Source organism: Equus asinus, chromosome 1 (genome assembly GCF_041296235.1).
Source record: "Equus asinus isolate D_3611 breed Donkey chromosome 1, EquAss-T2T_v2, whole genome shotgun sequence".
Taxonomy (NCBI): domain Eukaryota; kingdom Metazoa; phylum Chordata; class Mammalia; order Perissodactyla; family Equidae; genus Equus; species Equus asinus.
In genome coordinates, this window is record NC_091790.1 from 29632099 (window position 1) to 29657441 (window position 25343).

Below are 25343 nucleotides of genomic sequence, written 5' to 3' on the forward strand. Positions count from 1 at the left end.
AAACGTTGATGTGTTTCTATTTTAGAAGGACAATCTGAAATATTACAAGATGAAGTGATGTGATACCTAGCATAAGATTCTTTATCAGTAAATGAAGGGAGAATGTGGAGTGCAGAAAAAATAAGATTTGTCCTAAGTTGGTACTTGTAGGATCTGGGTGACGTGCATAAAGAGATTCATTAAGCTCTTTTCTCTTCTTGAACATGTTTGATTTCCCATGATAAAATTTCAAAAAGAAAAAATCAGAATAAAGTAAAAACTCATTGGAATAAGAAAAACAAACAAAAACCAAGTCTTGGCTTTGGTAACAGAACGCTGAAGTGGTAGCTAGGATGCTAGAGTTAATTCTCCGGGGAAACGGAAATCCCGCTTCAAACCTGGCTTTTGAATGGAGAACCATTGAAAACTGTCTAACTGCTTAAAACTAGAGTTAAAATGTCTTGGAAGTCACTGCATCCCACAGCTCATGACCTTTTTCAAGCACAGCCACACAGAGCATTGAACTACTTCCTGTTGGAATCATCTCTGTGGCGCTCACGAATTAGAAGCGGGTCAGCGGTGGAGGGGAACGGAGTTGAACTGGACATGCAGATGTGTAACAGCAGCTGCTCCTGGGAACCATCCTCTGGCCTCTCAGCAATACTCACGATGACACATGACATGCCTGGTTAAGGCAGCATTTCATTTCAGAAGCTATCAGCATACAACTATTTTTTCTATCTTCTTAAAACCTGGATTTAGACCTTACATATGCTTAGCTCTGGGACTACAAGTGCAAGATCTTCAGGATACTGCTGAATGAATAGCAAAAATATTCATTTGACTCTTAAAATTGAGTACCAATTATCATACATTTGCTCCAGCTCTGAGGACCGATAGAGAATGTGATGAGAGCAAGCTGGGAGGGCAGTGGGATTTTTTTTCTCCTAAAGGGAATACACAGCTCAAATGTGCTCAAAGGATGACAAGGATTGACTAGTCTTAGTGGTTAAAACAGGTCATGTTTTATCTTTACCATGTATTTTATGATCTGTAAACCTCAAGGTACATCATTAATCTACTTCCGACGGTGACAACTGGCCAGTTTGCCTGTGAGAGTTGGGGGAGAAGGCAGAAATCCACATATATCTGACCAAGTTCTAGCAGCCTGAGAAAGTGACAATAAAACCAACAAAACCTGTTTCTTATCAGAACTTTTCTATCACAACAAACTGAATACCATGAAGAAAATAATGATGGCAACCTAATATTCTTCAAGGTTTATATCAAGATTCATATCTTCCAAAAATTCTTCTCCATTATTCCTTTTATAGAAAGCCTTCTGTTATTCTCCATTCACTTATTCTTTGCAGCTAAAGCTTTGTCACATATTTCTTATATGCTATTCAGAGGTTGCTTCAAATATATATGCTATGTCTTCAACGGCATATCAAATCTTGTAAAGGGCAAAGAATGAGTTTTCAGCTACCCCTCTCCCCACCTATTTCTCTTAGTGCAGTGATACAGAGGCACCCCAAAAGTCTTTGCTGGAGGAAGGAAGAATGGAAGGAAGGGAGGGAGGGAGGGAGAGTGATGGGGAGGGAGGAAAGGCAGGTAGGCCAGCCAGCCCACGTAAGACTAAAGGCTGAAATACTACATTATTGCTCAAGCTCTGGTTCAAATAAATAATATTTCAAGACTAAATTTAAAGACAAACCTTTAGACTAAACTGAATGTCAAGAAAAGATTTATAGTTTGTGCAATCAAGATGAAAGATTAAATACTATGGGGCCTATAGTAAGTAAGGTCTAACAATTCACGTAACTTCATGCACCTATTAAAATATGCACTAAATGCCCAATTAACCTCAACTCTAATGCTATTACGACTTCACAATTATTTCTTCCTTAATACATCTTATGATTTTCCCCAAGGTTTTTCTTTTTCTTTTTAAAAGCCAAACTAAAAGTGATGTAGTCAGATGCCTGATAATAGGTCTATAAGTGACAAATTAATTCACCCACTTTAACAATATTTGTTATGAATAATAAAGAAAATTACCTCCGAGTAACTTGGTGAGAGATATTTTCCATTGCATTTGGCAATGCTCCTCAGTATTTTTAAGGCTTTATCTCCTTTCTTTCGAGTAATCAGCCAGCGGGGAGATTCAGGCACCACCCTGGTAAGAAGAAGACTTTTCTGAGTCACGCCTAGGAATTCCAGAACCTAAAAATTTACGACTTGAGTTTCTCTATCAAAATGGATCTGGCAATTAGATACAAGTTTAGGAGATTCTGAGGGTTTAGAATAGGCTCTCTGAAATGTAGATTAGCTTTGCAAGTTTAGATGGAAGGAAAAAATGCTCACTTGATAGCTGGACCGTTGCTCGTAATAAAAATAATCTATATTATGTTACTCTTGCAAGACCAGGCTATCCTAGAATATAGTGTCCTTGGTTATGAAAGGAACTGAGATTTAATGAGCATTTAGGTAAAAGTTAACAACCAATTTATGTAAACTGATTTTCCCTTATATTAAAATCAAATTAGAGGAGTGTTTCAAATATGTTCACTCTAATAAGAGTTGAATGCGTACACCTGTAGCTTTCCGGTAACTTTATTTTCTGACGCACTTAACATTTTCTTATTCCTCAGAGAATTCCTGAGTAATATTAATTTGCTTATGAGGACATACAGAGAAGCAAATTGATTTCATTGCATTTAATTTACATGTTGAAATACTGGCAGATATTGTTTGTTGCCTTATAGTTTTCACGAAGATATTACAAAATAACAAAATATAATGCAATGCACTACTTAGAATTTTGTGTTTTGGTACTTTATTTATTTTAATAACAACTATTAATCAAATAATCAATACATAATCTCTATAAATTCTCAAATTGTCTATAAGTTCTCAAAGCCCATAGCCATTCCGGAGATGTTGGAAAATCTCCTTAATTGCTCTCATTTTCGTGTTGGTTGGAAGCAGACATTCTACGTTTCTGTGCAATAAGTATAAATGCGACAATGACTAAAACCACGTTACCAGTAATAAAGGAGGAAGAGAAAGTTGGGCAGCGTTATGGCTAGCTGGATCCCTTGCCAATTGGGGATAAAGTAGGCAATTCCAGGGAGAATTATGATTCCAAGCGTGAAGAACATTTGAATGACTATTCCCACAATCCGCCTTTGCTTTGAACCCACTATTTCTGTCACTGAAGGAAGACAAACAGAGAGGTTAGGGAAGCTCAAGATCAGCTCCAAAATAAACAGAAACATCCCACCCATCACATCCATCAGTATGTCTAGAATATTCGAGGACTCTTAAAGACACCAAGACATCCATACTCGCCGACATGATAGAGATGTGCTCTCCAGGTCATGAAAGTGCGCTCCTCTCCCTCTTTTCTCTGCCCATTATCAACAAACATTTCTCTCTCCTCCTACACAGCCAGCCCAGCACTCTTCTGGGCATAGTAGAGGAATATGAAGAATGTATGTATTGGCTTAGAAAAGCTTAAATAACAACTATTCTGAAAGGTAACTGTAACCATCAAAAGATAAATAAACTGGCTAGATTTTATCACTGGACCTCTGCAGATTTGCATATTATAGTCTCTTGAGGAGATCCATTATGAACATTAGACTCTACAAATAATTTTTCACTATCACAAGATAGTTTCTACCAAATGATAACTCTCTCCACAGTGTTGGACTGTTCATTTATATGATATTCCTTTAAATATCATATTTAAATATATTTAAATATCTTTTAATATTTAAATATTTAATATCATTTAAATTTAATATTTAATATTTAATAACATTCAATACAGGGATTTTTATTGCTCGCAGACTTTCCTTCCCCTCTCCTCCCACTAATCGGGTTCTGTCACTAATTCTATTCTGATCATCCTTGGATAGGATGCTACATTATTGTTGCCCTAAGATCAGAACTTTAAAAATTCACGTAGACTTGCGTCTCCTTAAAAACACTTCGTATCCCAAAGTTATCCCTCCTGCCCCAGCCATTGACAGTCAGTCCTCCTAGACTCTCTCTCCTCCCCTGCCCATAGAAATATCTTTGAAGAGTCTCCAAAGTGGGCACTGCTTGGGGAGGGACTGGTTAGCAGTAACAGAAAAGACCGGAAGCCCAAAGATCTGGAGCGATAATCGAAGAGGAGCATCTACATTTCCCTGGTCCCGAATCCACCATGACTCTTAGAGTAGGTGGCCAGCCCTGGACACTACTGGAAACAGAGCCAAAGCAGCAGCTTGGACTTTTCCTAGTAATCTGAGCAAAGAGAAGTTTTCTTTCTTTCACACCCAGAAAGTCAAACTTTCTAGTTATGGAAAATAGCAAAGGGTCGTGAAAGAACTTCTCCCGCATGGTTACAAAGATCTCCACTTGTACAGAAGGAAGAGAATTAAAGAAATAATATTTGAGAACACAGAAATGTCATCTCACACTACATCAGAAATACACCGAAAATGCTTTAATGTCTCAAGGAACTACTGAAATTTTTATAAAAATAAATCTCTAAGAAAGCAATGCAAGAGACCGGTGTTAACAGTATGGCAGTGCTAGAAAGTGGTTCGCCCAGGTATTTTGTGATTTCCAGATTTGGTTCCCAAAGTCAGGTGGCATTTTAATTTCTAAAAAGTCAGAATCTTGCCCCCGAACCCTCCTATTTGCAGAAATAATGGCTGCTGCACGCGGGAGGAAGGCTGACTAGTCGGTACTTCTCACCCATCTAACCTGGTTCTCCAACAGACAAGGAGGCGTCGCAATGCTTACCAATCACGTAGCAGGTTATCCACGTCCCCTTCCCAAACACGCCTTGTAGGAAGCGGAAGACCACAAACACAGGGAAATTCGGTGCAAATGCCACCACGACACCAGTGATGCCAACACCGAAACAGGATATCAAGTAAACCACTATTCTGCCATACCTTTTTGAGAAAGAGAGAGGAAAAGAGATTACCTTAAACATTTTCTTCAACACAATGAAAAAGAGTTTCATTTTAAGTCTTGTTAACAGAGGTTGAAGTACAGAAATTTTGTCCTCCATGATTTCATGAACACTATAGAAAGGATTGATGACAACTCTACGTTTCGTTTTACAGCAAAACCAGGGCAAATAAAAATGTGTGCCTCTGAAATGACTTTACAAAATTTAAAGCACAGAATGCATCCTTTGGGACTGCAGTTTCCAAAAAGATGACCCTCTCTATTACACTGTTTTTTTGCATACAATCTCCCTGGTGACACAGCTTTGACACTTTCTAGTATTTTTGTGGGTGGACTCAGAAGGAGAAAGAGGTAGAAAGAAGCAGCAATGGAAATTACAACCAGAAGGCCTGGGCTTCGATCTTGGCTCAGCCCTTCACCAAGCATACGACTGGGTAAATTTCTTAAGCGTGCCAAGACTTGGGTTTTGTTTGTTCGCATGTGTGTGTGTGTGTATGTTTCACCTTTTCTACAGTGAGTTGTAGAGAAGATCAAATGAGTTGCTAATGTGAAAGCTCTTTATAAACTAGAAAGTTCACAACCAATGTGAATTGTTCTTAAGTTTTATATTTTATTTTCACCATTTACAAAACTATTATTAAATAGCTTAGGAAAAGGGAACAGGTATTGTGTGCAATATTCTGAGAGTCTGATGTCAAATGTTTCCGTATAGTCACAACAAATTACTGGCTGGTGAAAGTCTGTCATCAATGACCTTTAACAGATTTGATTCACAGACATTTTCCCACAGAAATTTCTACCAAATTCACACATACACCATCTTGCCTCAGTCAGCAGAGTGGAGATAGAAGTCATCTCAGTTTATCTAAGTTTTTACATTCATTCTCTGCCCTTCCTACACTGTTCTCTCATAGATAGGTGGCGTATTAAACTGTTTCTTGTCCTTTCCTTTGAGGATATAATGTAGAGAAGAAGCCAAAGATGGTTGGCCTGGAGGCGAGGGAAAATCATTCACGGGGTATCTTCCGCTCCAAAGCACCAAGTCATCTCTGACGATGGGTGTTCAGTGCCCTCCTAGAACATAGGCAGGAAAGCCCCCACTCCTTGAGTCAAGTTATGTCAGTTTGGAGATATGTCTACTGGTTGTGAAAGAAAAACATGCAGAAGACGCAAAACCTAATGTTTAAATTAGGAAGAATAATAATAACATTAAAGAAATACATGTTGAAAATCTCTAACTCAATTCCGAATCGTAGTTAGCTGGGAGAAAAAATGATGTATAAGGGAGATTAAGGAAGGAAGGATGCATAGCAAGGGCTAACAGTAGAAACAGTAGAAAAAGACACAGATAAAAGAGAGGAAAAGGGGAAAAGAGCATCAGACACAAAAGGATTAAGGAGAAAGTCACATGCAGAAGAGGGTCAGGGACAGTGAGAGAAAAAATAAGAGACAAAAGGACAGTAGAAGAAACCAAAGGTTCTACCCATTTTGAAGTTCTGGTTTGGTCAAACTCAGATCATCAACTGGCTACAGGATTTGGGGTGTCTTATTGTCTTGAATGAGCTGATTAATTTCTAATAATAGCTAATTAATTGCTGACAGCAGTTCTCTAAGAGGTACGCTGAGCACTGCCCACTGCAGGCACAGTCATAAGGACCGGATATGGCCAAGGGTCAAAGTTTTCCTGTCTCTGTCCTAAGGGCTCTAGAGAGAATGATTCAATTACTGCAAGTATTTCCACAGTTGGAATTGGGATAAAGGAGTAATTAAACACAAATGTGATAACCAACATCAATAATGTCTGAGACAGGAATATTTGAATAGACAGCATGACTATCTTGAATATACTCACTGTGTGTGCCATGAATTTCCATACTTATGAATGTCAAATAATAGATAAAATTCTACTTATGGTTTTCGGACTTTTTTTTTGCGGATTTTTTAATTTGTCGCATAAAATACAGGGATTTCTTTTTTTTAAATTAAATGAAACAAATGTGGCAAGGGCCAACCTTGTGACTAAATCAACCAAACCATAACCAGTGAGTTATTGAAGCACATGGAATCAACTCCACAGGGTTCAGCCAGCCATCCGTCAGCCCCACGACGAAGTCACTGCCTTGCTGGTCTGCGTTTCCACCCAGATGCTTTCAGACCCAGCAGGAGCAGCCGGATCCATTTGCACAGCTCGAGGAGTAAGAAACCCAATTTAAGAGAGAGAGAATTAGTCCAACCAAACAAGTGTGAATTGTCATGAGCAGAGGAATTAGGTTTTTCCCCAAATTTAGCAAGAACAGTTTTCTAATAGTTAACATAAAACATTTTCATCTCCACCTGTATATGGCATCTTCTAGTGACATAAAATGGCCGTCAGATCCATGCCTACCTGTCCGCCGCATAGCCTAAGGTGAACGCTCCGGTCAGGAAGCCCAGGTTTAGGATGGCTTGTGTGAGGTCCAGCATCCAAGCATTGACACACACGAGGTCAAACTGGAAAAACAAAGAAAACACACCAGAGATGTGTGGCAATGCTTCTCCTCAAGACACTTGATCTTTGGTCCAGATCAGTGATCTTTACACATTCTTGCTCACATACTCCTTAAATAAATTTTTAAAATGTATCCCACGCATATTTTTACATAATATAAATGTTTTCTTTGTCAGTTTCAATAACTGTCAAGGATGCAATTTCTGGAATACTATAAATACTGACGTTTTAAAATCATGCCGCTACATCATTCTTCAACTGTATCCAGTATAGTCTAAATATCATAGCCATTGGACACCCACCGTCATCCAGGAAAGACAAGTTCTTCAACAGTCTTAAAATTTGAAGTCAATCTTTTTCTTTTTGAATTCTTATTTTCATTCCCACATACCTATGTTCTCATTTATGTAGATAATGTTTTATTGTGTTTTATGTTAATGTGCATTGTGTTAATGGTGAGGTAAATAAATACTTCTGTGTGTAATAAATTATATGCATAAATTGCCATTTAATTAAAAAAATTTTCCTGTGACAATGTCTCTAAATATTAGAATCCTTTCTGACTGAGTTATAATTACAGTTCATTATAGACTATAATCGATAAAAACATAAAATATGATGAATTTTGTAAAAGGGTTATTACAGAGGAGTAAAATTTTGTTGGAAATGCGCTTCTCCATTTCTAGAAGAGTGTTAAGAAAGTCTGGGGTTTTCCAGGTAGTTACTGTAATCTGTGGATGAAGATTATTTATTACCAGAACGAGTTAGGACTGAACATCAATTCCATTCCTGTTTTTTGTTTTTATAAATGTATGTGCCAAGAAACCTTGCCTGCATAAATAAACTAACGGGAATGGAAAGAGTTCTGTTACAGCAATGTTACTCAATTCTTTTGCTCCCTTCTCAGTTAAATGCCAAGACTCACCTAGCAATCTATCATCAAAATTGTGCCTACTTTTCTGTTAACCAACACACCCTTGAAATCCTCCTACAATCTTGCTATAAGGAAAGAAATGCAAACCACTAGACCTACAAAAACTTGTCTCATCAAGTCATTAGAGTCATCTGCTTTCTTCTAATTATTTTCTTAATTCCAAAACCAATATTCCAAGTTGTCCCACTTTGGTTCCCCACAGGTTTTAAAGCTCCAGGTCAATGCATCACAGTAGGGTGGAGGAGACGTAGGATTCCCTTTGCAAAGTGGGAGAAGGACGTTAGAGATGGAAACCTGTATCCTGATCACGGGCTCCTTCTCAGGCAGATCACAGGCTTATTCTCATGGGCAAATGTGAATTGAGGCTCTGAACATTGATTCCCTTCAAAGTGCCCAGTCCCTCCCCCCGTGACTGTCTTTGCATACCCCCAAAGGGCACACCTACCCCTGCTTGAAGACCACTGCTTTAGACTGTAGCATGAAGAGAAAATTAATGCTGTTGGACCAGGAACTGAGAGTAGTCTCATAAATACAATATTCACAAGCAAAATGTCATATTTATCTATAGAACCCAACTTCTTGTCTTGGTTCTATAGCTAATGACCTGTCACCTAACAGAGCTGGAAAACAACTGGGAGCAGTAGGAGCTGGCCCACGTCACAGAGCTGCTAAGAAGATCTATGGAGATCAAAGAAATAAAAAGCTTCACATATATGCATAGTGGTAGTAACTGCGTTAATTTAAAAGAGTTTTATCACTGGTGTACGTACTGGTTTCTCAAGGCAGAACAATTTTATTTTAAGTAAACTTGCAGGTGATTATTTATCTGAAATAATTTCCCATTGGAATTAAACATGTAAAAATGTAACTAGAATAAAAGTATACAAAATCTCAGAAATCAAACAGGCGACCTAACTGCCAGAGAAAATACTTTGCTTTAGAAAAGTACCAACGAGTGTCAAATATAAACTCTCAAAGGGGAGAATTCACTTCCTCCGGCCATACTTCAGATAACTGGGTTAGCTACAGATACAGACATGCTTCTCAGAGTGAACACAGCATGGGCCAGCAAGAGCTTTCCTTTTAATGAATTTGTTCAGCTGCTTTTGAATTGCGTGAATTAAAATGCTCCCCGAATATTCTTTAAACTCACAAAATCTTTAAAATCACAAAATCTTTAAAATCGCAAAATATAAAACTGATTATCTTTTTCACTCTCCCGTAAGTGAAACTGCCAAAAGGGATTTTTTCATACTTAATATTAAAATAAAATTAATTTAAAATAAATGTCTACGTGGTGAAAGCACTATGATAACCAAACACTTTCTAAATGTTTTCTCTGATGCCATCTGGGCCACATATTGCCAGTCCTCTCTGTGCTTTGTTCTGCATCCAGGGCCTGGAGGTGTGGAAACTACATTTCCCAGAATCCTTTGCCAGCAGGATTCTGTTTAGGTTCCCCCAGCGTAGGGGGAGAGGGCAGGGAGGGGGTGGTGCAAGGTCAGAAGACAGGTGGGAGGCAGCGGGAATTCAGCTTCTGGCTGTCACAGCAGCTCCAGCTTTCACTGTGGCAGTGGGAACAGTGGTTGTTGGCTGCAGAAGTTAGTCAATGCTTCTAACCATTCCCGGGGCTACAGAGGGGCAAAGGGATAGGGTGCACAGGCTCTGTAATGCTGTGGAGCAGGGCAGGGGCCCTGCAGGATCTGTCCTTCCTGATCTCTCCCCTCACTTTTCCAGCCCATCCAAAACAGCTCAAAACCAAATCCTTTTATTAAATCCCTTCCTGCTTGAAATACCTAGCCTGGCTTCTGTTTATATGACAGGGAGCCTGCCATCTTTCAAAAGTACAAAATAAATTAACTTAAACAAATGATGTACCTGTGAAGAAATGCACACAAACACACTCACACACTTATGTTTCCGGGACAGGGAACAAACACTGCAGTCACAAGGATTCGAGGCTTGGTTTTGACGCTTGCTCATAGAGTCAGGAGGCAGATGCTGCCTCCTGGGGCTCATGCTTCCTAATCAGCTCTGAGCCTTCTGCCCACTGCTGCCACAGGTCTGGGTCTATGGTATGTTTTCATTTAAAGAGAGGTCAGCAGGGACCAAAGTCGATGAGCGTCATAGGCTAAGGACTTTTTCCTGAAATAAAGTACAGTCCTAAAAGTTCATTGTAGTTCCCAGGGAGACCTAAAAGCCACCTCTTGTCAAACTTACCTAAGTCTGAATCACGCACAAACGTTTATGCCTTTCTCCTAAGACAATCCATCAAGAACAAGTGAGTCACCTCCTTTTTTTAAAACTATACACACGCAAAGACATTTAAAATTATTTTTAAATGCTCATAAATCCATGTGTACCCATTCTGTTCCTTGTTAATCTTCAAAGTCACTTTTACACAAAGAGAATTATTCTCCTTGATGTGAACAGAAAGCCAATCTGATAAAAGATTCAAACAACTGTTCACACAATGCCGAAAGGATTACATTACTTCATTTTGCAGAAAGCACAGCAACTTCTAGCCTAATTACATATTTTTGAAGGGTTTCCAAATCAAGGGCTTTTCTTAGCTTTTCCTAGCTGTTAAAATTCAAATAGGTATTACACTAATTTGAGGTGTAATGATAAAATGCTGGGGCAAGTTATTATTAGATAAGTGGCAAAAGTTTTGATTTCTAATTAACCTTAAAACCAGAGCAACAGAATATTTCAAATATACAAAGATCAAAGGTAAGATGTAAGGTAGAAATAAGGGAGATATGCAAAAGTCTTAGAGAATCAGGAGGAGACTTGCCTGCTCCTAAACCACAGGGAATGGATCCTGATGATAGGCAGCTGGCTTTTCCAGAGACATCACGTTTAGTGTGCACAAACTCTGGTGAGAGATTCTCAGCTTAGAAAGTATCATAGTATTTGACTTCAGTCATGGCCATGAGTAATAGTACTCATTCATTGTTCATATTGTTGTGGGAGGAAGGGAAGTCTGTGAAGTTGAATGATAAGATCTATCGACCTCTGTTTCCATTTTCTAAGGATGAGTTGTAATGTGAACCATTCTTAATCAGATCTTAGCTTGAAATCAGTAGCCATTAAACTCTTCATCAGTGTTAAAAACATCACGCATGCCTTTGGTTTGACCATCGGGTGTGGGGGTGTCCCTGGCTATATTTAGCATTGACTAGACAATTACACGTTGACCTCCATGGGCAGGTTCCATGTCTAATCAACCACAAGCCACCATAACAGAGCCTAACCATGGTTAAAAAGCATTGTAATCGTGAAGACAATAATTTGAGTTGAGTCTTCATGAGGGGAAAGGACGTCATTACTAATTCTAGTCATAATTAACATTTCTTTAACATGATCTGGTGGCATTATTTGGGCATCTTAATATCAAAAAGTTAATGCTTTTGTATGAACCATCATGATGAGCTGTAGGTATGAAAACTAATCATCAGGTATGTACAGATAGCTTCCAGTGGTGTGCTTGGCATTATGCAGATGAGGCTGGGAGAAATACCAGTGACTTGCATACTTTGTTTCTGCCTCTGTGAGGAGCTTATTACATAGTTTTGGGAGCCAGGGTCAACTTATGTGGAGTAAATGTAGAGCAATTGAGATCTAAACTGAATGGGACAGAGTATAAACGCAAGAGGACTTCAGAGAAAGTAATGACTGGTGGAGTCCAGAGCAGTCAGGAACGTTAAGAAGGTGGGATGTAAACACTTCCTTTGACAATCACGTGGATTTAGAAAGAAAAAAGAGGAGGAAGAAGAGCATTGGAGCAGAGGGATGGGCAGCCCAAGTACAGGGACAGGAGTATGAATGTCGACGAGTTCAGATCTGCCTGCAGCACGCGGGGTGCCACACTCAGCTTGTTGAGCTGAGGACCCACATGTCTCTATCTCACCCCACGGGGAAGGGAGCGTGGATCCAGGGGGTGGGGCAATGAGTTTCTTATGCAGGAAACCAGAGGCATCAAGAGAGCTCAGGACAATTGCAGAAGGAAGTTCTAATGGACAGAGGAAGAGTTTGGAAGGTTGCAAAAGGAAAGGCCCAGAGCAGATGTCCTAGCTCTGGGACAGAACAAGATTCCAAGGAGACGAGAGTAATACTAAGAGATGAAGAGGAAACCCAAGAGTCTGCATTGATCTTGTAGAACAGGGTGATTCGCCTATCATAGAGGCACCATTATGTCATAAAAGACTTATCCATCCTACTTGTCATATAAGCTTTTCTCCAAGGTTAATAATAGCCATGCTTTAATGTATGGCTAAGCAAATACACTTTGAAATACGATGGAGAGATGTCTTTGAATACATGGCTTTTGTCTGAGCTTGTGAAATTGGAAGGAAGGAAAAAACTAAATTTACTTTAATAATAGTAATGCCTTGTCGTTTACTAACTTATGACTTATGACTCCGTGACTCACCCTCAAATCTTAGAAGTTCAAGCCCTTTTATTTCTTTGCAGTGAAGGCATGCAGTTACTCATCTTAAAATGTTTATGATTTCTCTAAATAACTGAGAATGTCTAACAATGAGAGGAAGATGACAGGCTCTGAATTTGTGCAGATCTGAGGGCAGAGAAGAGTCACAGTTCTGGAGTCAGACAGCCTGTGTGTCTTGGCTCTATCACTCCTAGCTCTGTGTTCTTTGGCGATTTTCTTAACATCTTTGACCCTCTGTGTCCTTATCTATAAAGTGAGGGTAGAATCAGATTGATGATATCACTGAAATAAAATATGTTGAGTACTTAGCCCAATGCCTGAGATAAATTAAATGTCCGATAAATGTTACCAATTGCATTATGATTAGTGATGTGATGATGATGATAATAAATAACATAACTGATGGTTTTAAATGTGGTATTCAACAGTGGCTGCTCGATTACTTGGGGTAATCAGAAAAATGCCTGGGCCCTACTCCAGACCAATTAAACCAGAATCTAGTCTGACGAGCAGCTGAGGTTGAACACCACTGGTGTAGAGGTTATCAGCTATTTAAATATCTGCTGGAGGATAGTTAATTTTTGCATATCGTACTTGGTTGAATAGTGCCCCCCTCCCCCAATTTATGTCCAATTAGTTAAGAGGAGGTCATACTGGATCAGAGTGGACACTAATCCAATGACTGGTATTCTTATAAGAAGAGAAAACAGAGACTCAGACACACAACAGGAAGAACACCATGTGAAGACATAGGCAGAGGTTGGAGCGATGTGTCTACAAGCTAAGGAACACCAAAGGTTGCCCGGGTATTCTTTTTTTAAGGCTGTCATGACAAAGCACTACAGACTAGGGACTTAAACAACAGGAATTTATTTTCTCACAGTTCTGGAGGCCAGAAGTCCAAGAGCAAGGTCAACAGGGTTGGCTTCTTCTGAGGCCTCTCTTTGGCTTGTAGTCAGCTGTCTTCTCCCTGTGTCTCCACCTGGTCTTCCTCGGTGGGTGCCTGCGTCCTAATCTCCTCTTTAATAAGGTCATCAGCCATTTGGATTAGGGCCCACCCTAATGACTTCAATTTAATTTCCCCTTTAAAGATCCAGCCCCAAATACAGTCACATTCTGAGTCACACGTGAATGTGGAGGGCTATGTCTCAGCCCATAACAGCCATCAACACCAGAAGTTGAGACAGAGGCGTGGAGCAGATTCTCCCCCAGAGGCTTCGGGGAGAGCAGAGCCCTGCAGCCTCCTTGATCTCAGGCTCTGGTCTCCAGAACCACGAGAGAATGAATTTCTGCTGTATAACAGCAACCCAGTTTGTGGTGATTTGTTATGCCAGCCCTAGGAAGCTAACACACATATCGATTGGAATATTTTGAAAGTTTCTCTATAAAATGAAGCATTACTTAAAAAAAAAAAAAACAAAAAAGATAGCTCTCCCTTCCTAGTCCTCGTTCTTTGGAATTCAGGGGTGAGCTCTGCACTGGCTCCAGATCCATACAGCTATACCGCTCTCGGTTGCTAGTCCTGTTTCCTGGGTGGACCACCCTGGAGTGAGTGGGCATCTTTCTCTCACTGGAAAGGCCAGCTGCCACTGCTGCCCAGCTGAGGCACCCAGCCAGAAGCCGTCTGCTCTGGGAGGCAGTGCACCAGCCTAAGGGCCAGTCTGGGCCTTCAAACATGCTGGCTTCCCAAGTAGAGAGGACCTGACAACCAAATGTGAAAGAGAGCCGCTGACACAGACTGGCCAATAGGAGACAGGAGGTGGGAGAAGAGAGCGAGTCCCACCTCTCCCATGGCTGTTCTGAGGTGCAGGTGTCCACACAGCCTCATGGGAGACCTCCAGAGACTGAGCATCCGGCAGTGTTTGCTGTGGATGTGGCCAGTGTGGGGCTGCGCCCTCTGATTTGCCCTCCCTCCTTCCTGGCCTCTTCCCTTTCCCCCTCCGTCTTCCTTCCCTGGGGCTGCAGCTCCTGATAAAGAATTAGTGTGTAAGCTTTTGCCCCAGGCTCCATTTTCTAGGGAATCCAGGTTAAGGAATGCTTAACAAGTGGATCCCAATCATTTCGACAAGCAGCCTCTATTTTCGATTCATGACTCCACATTTGGAGGAGTCTTTTAAAAATTGTGCATTTTAAGTGTTGAGTCATCAGTTTTGTTTTTATTTAAAGATTGGCACCTGAGCTAACAACTGTTGCCAATCTTTTTTTTTTTTCTGCTTTTTCTCCCTAAGTCCTCCTAGTACATAGTTGTATATTTTTAGTTGTGGGTCCTTCTAGTTGTGGCATGTGGGACGCTGCCTCAGGGTGGCCTGATGAGTGGTGCCATGTCCGCGCCCGGGATCCAAACCAGGGAAACCCCAGGCCACCAAAGTGGAGCGCTGCTCGAACTTAACCACTCAGCCACGGGGCTGGCCCCCTGAGTCATCAGTTTTAAATTAACTGAAGATGCAAATACTGCCAATCATAGCTCCTGTTTTCCATGAACTAACCATCCTGATTCGCCACTTCGATTCAATGCAATTCCATCTAATAGGAGCGACCCATCCAAAGTCTCATCCGGGAGCAGCTATTTTAGATTTCACTCTCCAGTCTCTGCTGCCTTCCATGCTGGAGCCAATTCTGACCAGGTTCAAGAGTATATCCTCAGACCCCAGACCAACTCACAGGTCCTTAAGCCACAAACCTGGTATTATCAGGGTTTGCCCCTTTCTGGAAAGGGAGCCCTGTACCAAACCAGGGCATGACTTAGGAACTGAGCCTCCAGCCTGGCTCTGACCATCTGGGTTGAGCATCTTCCGCACTGTGAGCAACAATGGTCAAAAAGGAAGGCATATCTAACCTGCTATACCCATGGGACGGGAGGAGAGATGCTTAGTAGAATTATCTAGAAGTGTCTCGGACTCCACATGCAGGGGACATTTGTTGTTCTTTTGTTCAGCATCTACTGTCACCTCCTCTAGTAGCACCGCTGGACCAACTTCTGGCAAATCACCCCTCCTACACTACGAGCAGGAATGAGGGCTTTGCCTTCTTTCTTGAAGGTTACCCCATGGCCTGAGATGAGCTGAATTTAGGATTAAATGACAGAAATGATATTTAATTGCTTGACACTCTGTAGAAACTCAATGAATGTTTGTTCATTGATTGGTTCAGTCAGTCGGTTATTCCAAGAAAATGGTACAAGACAATCAATATTAGTACAAGACTTAAACAAAATGGCCCATGATTGAAGACCAATTGTCCGGAACCAGGTCACATGACTTCTTAATCAAGTGAGATCACCAGTCTACAATCTCAGATACTTCATCCTGTCACCTGACAATGAATGTTCTGGAAAGAAGAACAAGATTAACACTCTAGCCAGTGAATATCTAACATATTCACTTTTGGGGGAGGCAAAGGGAGTTGTTGCTTCTTGGGTTGAGATGGCTGACAGCCAGGCCCTGTAGCTCCATTTTGCTGGATTCCTGGGTCTACATTAGTAATTTTTCAAACAGGACACTCTGACATGTACCATTGGCCACCTTCAGGGAAGCAGAGGGATATATCTACAGGCTTCTTGAAAGAAGGCATGGGCATTGTATTAGTTTTGCTTAGTGCATTCGTCTCCGATTGCTGCGTGATAAATTACCACAAACCTAGCAGCTGAGAACAACATTCATTATCTCATGGCTCTGTACATCAGAAGTCTGAGGAGAATTGGCTTCACTCTCTGCTCAGGATCTCACACACATGGTATCAGCCAGGCTGGGCTCTCACCTAGAGGCTCTGGGAAGAATTTGCTTCCAAGCTCATCTTGGCTGTTGGGAGAATCCAGTTCCTTGTGGTTATGGGATTAGGGTCCTGTTTTTTTGCTAGTTGAAAGTTGAGTTGTTGAGTTTTTTCTTGGCCTCCTCTCTTCCGTTTGGGCCACTTCCTTCTTCTCATCAGATGCTTCTCTCCCCTCTGCTCCCTTTTTACCTCCACACTCTCCCTCCCATTTGCCATATTCTGCCAATTTGCAACATACAGAAAAATAATTCCATTGAGCATCTCCCAATATTCATTATATTCATTTAAGCATCTTCTTCGGTTTTCCTGGATCCAAGTGCCCCTGGCCTCAGCAGCAGTTGCCAGCAGTCCCCAGAGGTGAGGGCCACAATTGGGCACAGCCACCTTGGTGTCATGAGCAGGAACCACAGCAGCTCCAGCTGGGTTGGACCCAAACGGACTCTTGAAGACTCTGGCTCCTCCAGCAGCACTCAGAGCTCCGGATCTGGCTTCCTGGAGGAGGCACGAGGGGACCAGGTGACACGACCTCTAAGGGTGCAGATTGACCATGAAGATGGGAGTCAGGAAGGAGGCAGCATAGAAATTCCAGATGAAGCACTCTTTCTCCTCTCAATAAACTCTAGTCCCGTGACATGTTCCAAAGCAACAACAGCAAAGATGGCAAAATGCTGTGGGGTAAAGTGCCCCTGAACTCTTGCCGACCTCCCTCCCTCTTGGAGATGAGATGCTGAGGCTCTGCACCTGGAATACACTCACGTGGCTGAGCAGCAGCTGTGGGTGTTTGGAACTCAGGACCAGTTTGGTACCCACCACCGTGCAGCCACCTTCCCTCCGTCCCCACCTCACTCTCCTCTATCCCCTCTCCCTGCTTGCCACAGCTCCCCCCAACAGAGGTGAGCACCTCAGTTTTGCCTCTAGGTCTATTTTCTGGAGAATCTAGGCTATGAAAAGATAACAACACACTTTGTAAGATTTTATTACACTAAGTAAAAAGACTTAAAGAGATATCCTGAAAGTAAAGAATTTTACTTGAAAAATTCAACCGAGAATAAAGCCATAATAGCCTACATCGCCATGACTTTCTTCCTCATATATTCCTTCTCTCTTTTCCTTTTTCCACATACCAGTAACTAAGAGATGGATGGACCGCACAGCTACCGCATGATATGCTCGGGACTTGCATGATGTGATGGTGTGAGTGTGTGTGGACCACAACAAAAGGGCTCGGATGGCAAGGGGTGGGCAGTGTGAAATGCCTGTGTCTATCTAGAGGGGGCCTGGGTTTGGAGTTGAGAAACGCCACTGCAGGCTTAGAAAATCAGATTTAAGAAGTCAATATTGGCTTCTAATTCCTGAGGGTCACAGATCCACAGATTTGTGAATTCCTCTCTCTCCCAATTTCCAGCCTGAAAGGGCCCAACCAACACAATAATAAAAATTGCAAACCACAGATAGAAACTAGAGAAAGGTCCTGGCCACATACCTAAAGCTTCAGGAGTTTTGGAAGAAAGCAGAGCAGGGATGAACCGAGCCAGGCACGCACCACCTACTGTCACTGAACCTGTGAAGGATGAGAAGCCTGCTGGGGAGCTAAGGTCCTCTCTCTACTCCACTTTCTAACAACTCCTGGGCTGGATCCACGGGAGAGGAGCCAGGCCTTGAGGAAGTCTGGGTGGAGGATTTGGGGCAACCAGGTGGTGCAGGAGCTGTGGTATGGGCTGCCCACAGCCTGGAAGGGAGGGCTGGCTGCTGTGTTGTGTGTGTGCTGGGGGGTCGGGCTGGCAGGACAGACCCTCCAGAGGCCAGCTGCTGAGTAGCTAGCAGAGGAAGGGGTCATCTCCTTCCCCAGCTGTCTTGTGCAACCTTGTCAAACCCCTACAAAGAGGAACTGCTAGAAGTCCCTGAACCCATGGGTATCTCCTCCTGATCCCCTGCAAACCAGAGAAAAATTACAATCAATGGGAACCAGAAGAACTGAACAGACACTGCGTATTCCTTGCCAGGTCCAGCACCCGTGCTAGTCCTGAGCCACCCATGTGCCTATCCCCGCACATATGCAGAAGAAGACACCCAATTCATAAGAGAAGACTCGTCTGAGCCCTTGCAGCAAATGATTCTCAGCAAATGAGTGACTGCAAGAAACAGGAGGTAACTAAACACCCTCGTTCAGAGGTCCAGGGAGATGCAAGAGGCCGTTGCATTGATAAAATAAGGGCAGTTAGTTGGGAAAAAGGAGCATTCTGCAAAAAGGAATTCCTGGAGATTAAAATCATAATTGAAATTACAAACAAATGGAAGCCATGAGCAGCAGATTGAACACTGCAGAAAAGTCAGTCAGTGACCCGGAACATCCGTTGGAAGAAGTGTTGCAGGAACTTGAGAAAAAAGACAAAGGAGGAGAAATCTGGGCGAAAAGAAGAAAAGCACAGAGGAGTTCAAGGTGCATATACTGGTTTTTCCATAAGTGGGACACAAAGGAGAGGAGAGCTACCAATGAGAAAGCCAACAGAGAAGTTCTGTGGGTGGAAGGAAGATTCAACTTGAGTGGCAGGCTGCCGAGGACAACAGAGGTCCCACTGTTCTTCAAGCACTCCCACTTCCACCCCCCTGTTCTAGTGTGGAGTGCTTCTTTGTTGCTGTTACTCCCCCCCCCCCCCAAAGAACCACCCCTTCTCCTTGCCCTTGTCCCCCACCCTTTCACCCCTAGTTGGGACTCAGCTTTCTCTGCTGGGCTAACTCAGGTATTGGTCTATATTTATTGATATGGAGAGATATCCACATTTCAATAGATTTAAAAATGAGTTTATAAGATAAGGTGTATGATCCCATATGTGCAAAATAATCTGCATTTATGCATAGACACAGAAAATGTCAGAGAGGAAGGTCCAGGAAGCTAATTGGCAAGGTTGGAGTGGTTGGATGATGGGTGATCTCATTTTCATACTTTTTTGTGTTTTCTTAATTTTCTTTGTGTTGAGTATGTATTATTTTTAAATATTTTATTAAAAACATGTAAAACCATGTCCACTTTGGAAAAACAAAACAATTCTATACTGAATGTAAAGCCATATATTAGAAGGAGTTTCATTGAGGGAAATTAAGTGAGCGTGGCAAGAGGAAGGGGCAAGAAGGGGTCTTGAGAGTCGGATGCAACTACAGGCATACCTAGTTTCATTGTGCTTTGCTTTATTGCACTTCACAGATATTGTGGGGTTTTTTGGGGTTTTTTTGTTTTTGGTGAGGAAGATTGGCCCTTGGCTAACTTCTGTTGCCAATCTTCCTCTTTTTGCTTAAGGAAGATTGTCATTGAGCTAATATCTGTGCCAGTCTTCCTCTACTTTGCATGTGGGATGCTGCCACAGCATGGCTTGATGAGCGATGTGTAGGTCTGCACCCAGGATCCAAACCCACAAACCCCAGGGTGCCAAAACGGAGCATGCAAACTTAACCACAACACCACTGGGCCAGCCCCAATACTGCATTTTTTACAAGACTCTCCACCAGTAAAAACATTATGACTCACTGAAGGTTCAGAAGATGGTTAGCATTTTTTAGCAATAAAGTTTGTTTTTTTTTGGTGAGGAAGATTGTCACTGAGCTAACATCTGATCCCAATCTTCCTCTCTTTGCTTGAGGAAGATTGTCACTGAGTTAACATCTGTGCCAATCCTCCTCTACTTTGCATACGGGACACTGCCACAGTATGGCTTGATGAGCAGTGTGTAGGTCTGTGCCCAGGATATGAACCTGCAAACCCCAGGCTGCCAAAAGAGAGTGTGTGAACTTAAACACTACACCACCAGGCTGGCCCCCAATAAAGTATTTTTGATTAAAGTATGTATATTGTGTTTTTTAGACATAATGCTATTGCACACTTAATAGGCTACAGCATAGTGTAAATGTAACTTTTATACGCACTGGGAAACCAAGGAATTCACATGACTCACTTTATTGTGATGTTCACTTTATTTCAGTGGTCAGGAACTGAACCTGTAATATCTCTGAGGCATGCCTGTATCTACCAAATGCTGGTCTAGGGTGGAGCGGAGCCAGGTGTTCTTCCTGACAATTATGGTTGAAATAATTGTTAGTGGGGAACCAGAGATGAGTGAGGGTCGATTGGAGAGATTGACTTCTTAAGAGTTTTCCAGGGGCCAGTCCTGATCACCTAGTGATTAAAGTTCAGTGCATTCCACTTCAGCGACCCAGGTTCAGTTCCTGGGTGCAGAACCACGCCATTCATCTGTTAGTGGCCATGCTGTGGCAGCGGCTCAAATAAAAAAAAAAGAGGAAGATTGGCAACAGATGTTACCTCAGGGGGAATCTGCCTCAGCAAAAAAAAAAAAAAAAAAAAGTATTTCAGTGATATTTAGGTTCACATTAAATTTAGGAAATAAGTAAAAATGCAAAAACACAAATCAAGAATATCTCTCCAGGTACAGCTAAACCCCTTTATGCTTAAGGCAAGTCCACTCTTACTCCTGGAAAATCCAGTTCTGGTAAGTGAGTTTTCATGGCACAATGCAGCTCACAATCACTGCCATTCCTATGTGATCTGAAGTCCAATGCACAGGCAGAACTGAGATTTTTTTGTGCTGGACCTCTTGATACTATCCTTCATGTGTCTGAGGTGCTGTCTTCACTCTTTTTTCTTTCTCTTCTTAGGACTAGGTCATTTCTATTGGTCTACCTTCAAGTTCACTTGTTCTTTTTGCTATCTCCAATCTGTGACTGAACCCATTTAGTGAATTTGTCATCTCAGTTATTGTACTTTTCAGCTCTAGAATTTCCTTTTTTTTTTTTCCCTTTGATGAAGAAGATTGGCCCTGAGCTAACATCTGTTGCCAATATTCCCCTTTTTGCTTAAGGGAGACTGTCCCTGAGCTAACATCTATGCCAATCTTCCTCTGTTTTGTACGTGGAATGCTGCCACAGCATGGCTTGATGAGCAGTGCCAGGTCCACACCCAGGATCCAAACCTGTGGACGCCAGGCTGCTGAAGTAGAACACACGAACTTAACCACTATGCCACCAGGCCAGCCCCTAGAATTTCCACTTTTTATTAGTTTCCATTTCTCTGTTGAGATTCTCTATCTACTCATTCATTAAGGCCATTTTTTACTTTAATTCTTTGAACACCCTTTAATAGGTTGAATGTACTTATAGTAGTTGCTTTGAAGTCTTTGGCTACTAAATGCCTAGGACTACTTAGAGTCAGTCTCTATAGGCTGCCTACTCCACTCCCTGCCCCCCCATCATGATCACATCTCCTGCTGCTTTTTACAGCCAAGCCCTCTGGTGGTCACCCCTTGGATTTGGGAAGAGTTTATATTCAGATTCTTGGGTTTATGCCTTCTCTGGCTTTCCTGCTTCTGGGTAATCTCACTCCCCTAATTTCCAGCTGGTCACCAGTTTGGGGCTTGGCTCTCTTATGTCATTAGTGAGTAGGGCTTTAGCCTTCTATCATGCAAGCTGTACATGGGTTGGGGAATGCACTCAGTTAAGTGAAAAAGTGAATCTGGATCTTCATTTTCTTTTTCTAAGACAAATTAAGTTGGATAAAATCAGAGATCAGCATACTTTGCCTCTAAGAACATAATACCTACATGGTAACATTGAACATTCCACATTTAAAAATCCCATGAAATGAGCTTTCAGACTACAAAATAATTCTAAAATGAATGTTTTATTTCATTGAGAAGACTAAATAGCTCCTACTGATATGAATATGTCCTTCAGAATTTTCTATTTTTAAAATTTTCACCATTCCATTGAACTCATTGGAGAAAGAATTGAATGAAGTGTTACCATCACAATGCATGAAGCTGGAATCTCAGCAGTAAGATATTCCTGGTCCTCTCTTTGTTCCTGACTCCAACATATTACATTAACTCAATTTTTGGTTCAGCTTTCCAGATTGACAAAAAAATCTTGGCTGAAACTAGACTTCATAATAATCTCTTTGCAAATAAGGGGTTTCTATTATTACTCTTGAGAGTTGTAAAAGATATAATTTTAGAAAATAAAATAAACAAATTTACATTTAACTACTCCTGTCTTAAGCCTAATTAAATGTATATTTCAAATTATATGTTAAACTTTGAAGATACCGTAGGATAACCTTTAACTATGAGTGTTTGAGATGATACACTCATCTAACTTCCCTCTAAAACAGTGTTCATTTAAAGTTGTGCACAAAATCTGACTCATACTTTTACCAATTTTCTCAGTCCCAGAGACCCAGTCAGCCTTGAGTGTGGGAGATGAGTCAGCTTCTGTGGTGCCTGGTTCCATGATGTCAACCATAACACCTACAATCTGAAGTTCAAGCTTCACAATGAATGCTTACAAAAATCAGTCTGTTAAGCATCTGTCTTTTTTTTTTTTTTTGGTGAGGAAGATTGGCCCTGAGCTAACATCTTTTGCCAATCTTCCTCTTTTTTTTCCTCCCCAAAGCCCCAGTACACAGGTGTATATCCTAGTTGTAAGTCTTTCTAGTTCTTCTATGTGGGATGCTGCCAGAGCATGGCTTGATGAGTGGTATGTAGGTCTACCCCCAGAATCCAAACCACTGAACCCCAGGCCGCCAAAGCAGAATGTGTGAACTTAACCACCACGCCACCAGGCCGGTCCTTAGCATCTGTCTTATGAGATATTACTAAAATAATAATAATCTACCTTAGAATAATAACAGGTCCTACAGGTGGTATTAGATGGGAATGCCTTTTTAAAATTTTTTTGCCTTGGAAATGAAATGATTTCTCCTTTGATTGAAACCTTCACTAGTTCCCCACTTTTTACAGAATGAAGATCAGGCTTTTTATTATAGCTTTCAAAGCCGCATAATGCGTTGACACATGTTTCCAATCTTATCACTCATCAATTCTCACTTTCTCAGCTCCACTAGCGTGTTTGCACATATCTGAATCATTTTTACCTTTTTGAGCTGCCAGCATTTCTCTTTACCCGGCACACCATTTTTCCTTCTCTTCTCTGCCTGGTCAAATCCTATTCCTTTGTTCTTCGAGGCCCAGATAAAATGCACCCACTGGATTGGAGATGCTCCGCCTATCAGAATCTTCGTGGATATCTATTTCTGTGGCTCCAGAAGCTACACATCTTCATCATGACTATCCTGGATTTTCCAGAAAAGTCCCAAATCCATAATTTTCTTTGTCTCCAAAGTAAATATTTCTCAGACTACGTGTCCCTGTTTTTTGGTTTGAAAATCTGATTTACTACATTATCATTCTGTATCATCAGATTAAAAAGCTGAAGAAAAAAATTATCTTAAGATGATCGTCGTCTGCAATTTTTAAAAATTATTTATTTTTTTTTTTGAGGAAGATTAGCCCTGAGCTAACAGCCATGCCCATCTTCCTCTGCCTTACATGTGGGATGCCTGCACAGCGTGGCTTGACAAGTGGTGCTAGGTCCACACCCGGGATCCAAACCAGCGAACCCCAGGCCGCTGAAGTGGAATGTGAAAACTTAACCACTGAGCCACTGGACCGGCTCTGAATTAAGGAACATGATGACTGTCTATAAGTTAGAAGAAAAACAACTAATTATTATAATTGCAATTCCACTCTGATATGAATATTCTTTAGACTTTTATCTATGCATATGTACATATGTCTATGTTCTATTTTACAGAGTCTGCCTTGATTCATGAGTTTGTGAATCTTCTCTATACGATCACTATAAATGGCTGTATTTAGTCCATTGCATATGTGACCATAATTATTAAACCAATTCTTTCTTTTGGATAAGGGATTAGATAATTTTTATTTTTTTCATCATTATTGAAATATACTGCAAGCCTTAATTTTAAAAAAGAATGCTAAATCTGTAGGAGCTTTGAAATATAGCCAAATCATAGCATCAAAATAAATGCATTTTGGGGTGGAAAGATTAAATTATAATTAAAAAAATTTACTACAGTTGTTTTGTTAACCTTTCCATATTCTAATTTATTACAAAGCAAGTTTTGAAAAATATTATGTAAAGCAACTTGTTCATTTATGTAGATTACAGATTCTTTTGTAAAAACTCTGATATATTGGGTCCGTCCTGATGGTTAAGGTTGGCACACTCCGCTTTGGTTCCCGGGTGTGGAACCATACCACTCATCTGTGGGTGATCATGCTGTGGCAGTGGCTTACATAAAAAAAATAAAAAGACAGAAGATTGGCAACAGATATTAGGTTAGGGCAAGTCTTCCTCAGCAAAAAAAAATCAAAAAATAAAGAAAAGAACTCTGACATAGTTCTGAAGTAAATATGCGTAAGTATATCCCATAGTAATCCATTTTCCCACAAAGTTTTTCAACACTAGTTTTAAAAAAAAGTAAAATGTAAGGTCTAGATTAGCCTCAGAGTTAAGTAAGGTGATTACAGCTTCTTCTCGGAATTGATTTTGTAACTTTTCCATGATAACAGTCCTCTGAAATAATTAGGAGATGTAGAGACATTTAAAGGACATGATAAATATATAAAAATGACTCAACATTTTGGAAAGAAGGCTATCCAGACTAGATGATGGGAAAAATAAAAATAGATGATATAGTCAGCGTGTATATTTCAGATGTATTTATCTGCATATGATTTGTGAGCACAGGTAATAAATAACGAGATACAAGTAAAAACAATGGCAAGTAACCAGCGTGAGTGACAGCACCTCGAGTTCTTAGGCTCTAACTGCAGTTATACACAGGGGCTAGTTTGTGTTTGGAATCACACAAAAAT

The 25343-nt window shown here is 41.1% G+C and overlaps 1 protein-coding gene across 2 annotated transcripts in view; it reads right to left on the reverse strand.

The window, feature by feature from the left end:
* The window catches only part of SLC22A3 (solute carrier family 22 member 3), a 94972-nt gene that overhangs the window by 39310 nt on the left and 30319 nt on the right, over window positions 1-25343 (reverse strand). For both annotated transcript variants that reach the window (XR_011493319.1, XM_014858359.3), the window contains exons 2-5: window positions 7340-7443; window positions 4780-4934; window positions 3028-3196; window positions 2041-2158 (exon numbers count right to left, since the gene is read on the reverse strand). Coding sequence is in view for 1 of the 2 variants with exons in the window: in XM_014858359.3 (XP_014713845.2) it covers window positions 2041-2158; window positions 3028-3196; window positions 4780-4934; window positions 7340-7443 (546 nt within the window). In the remaining variant the exon portion in view is untranslated. The remainder of the gene's footprint in view (window positions 1-2040; window positions 2159-3027; window positions 3197-4779; window positions 4935-7339; window positions 7444-25343) is intronic.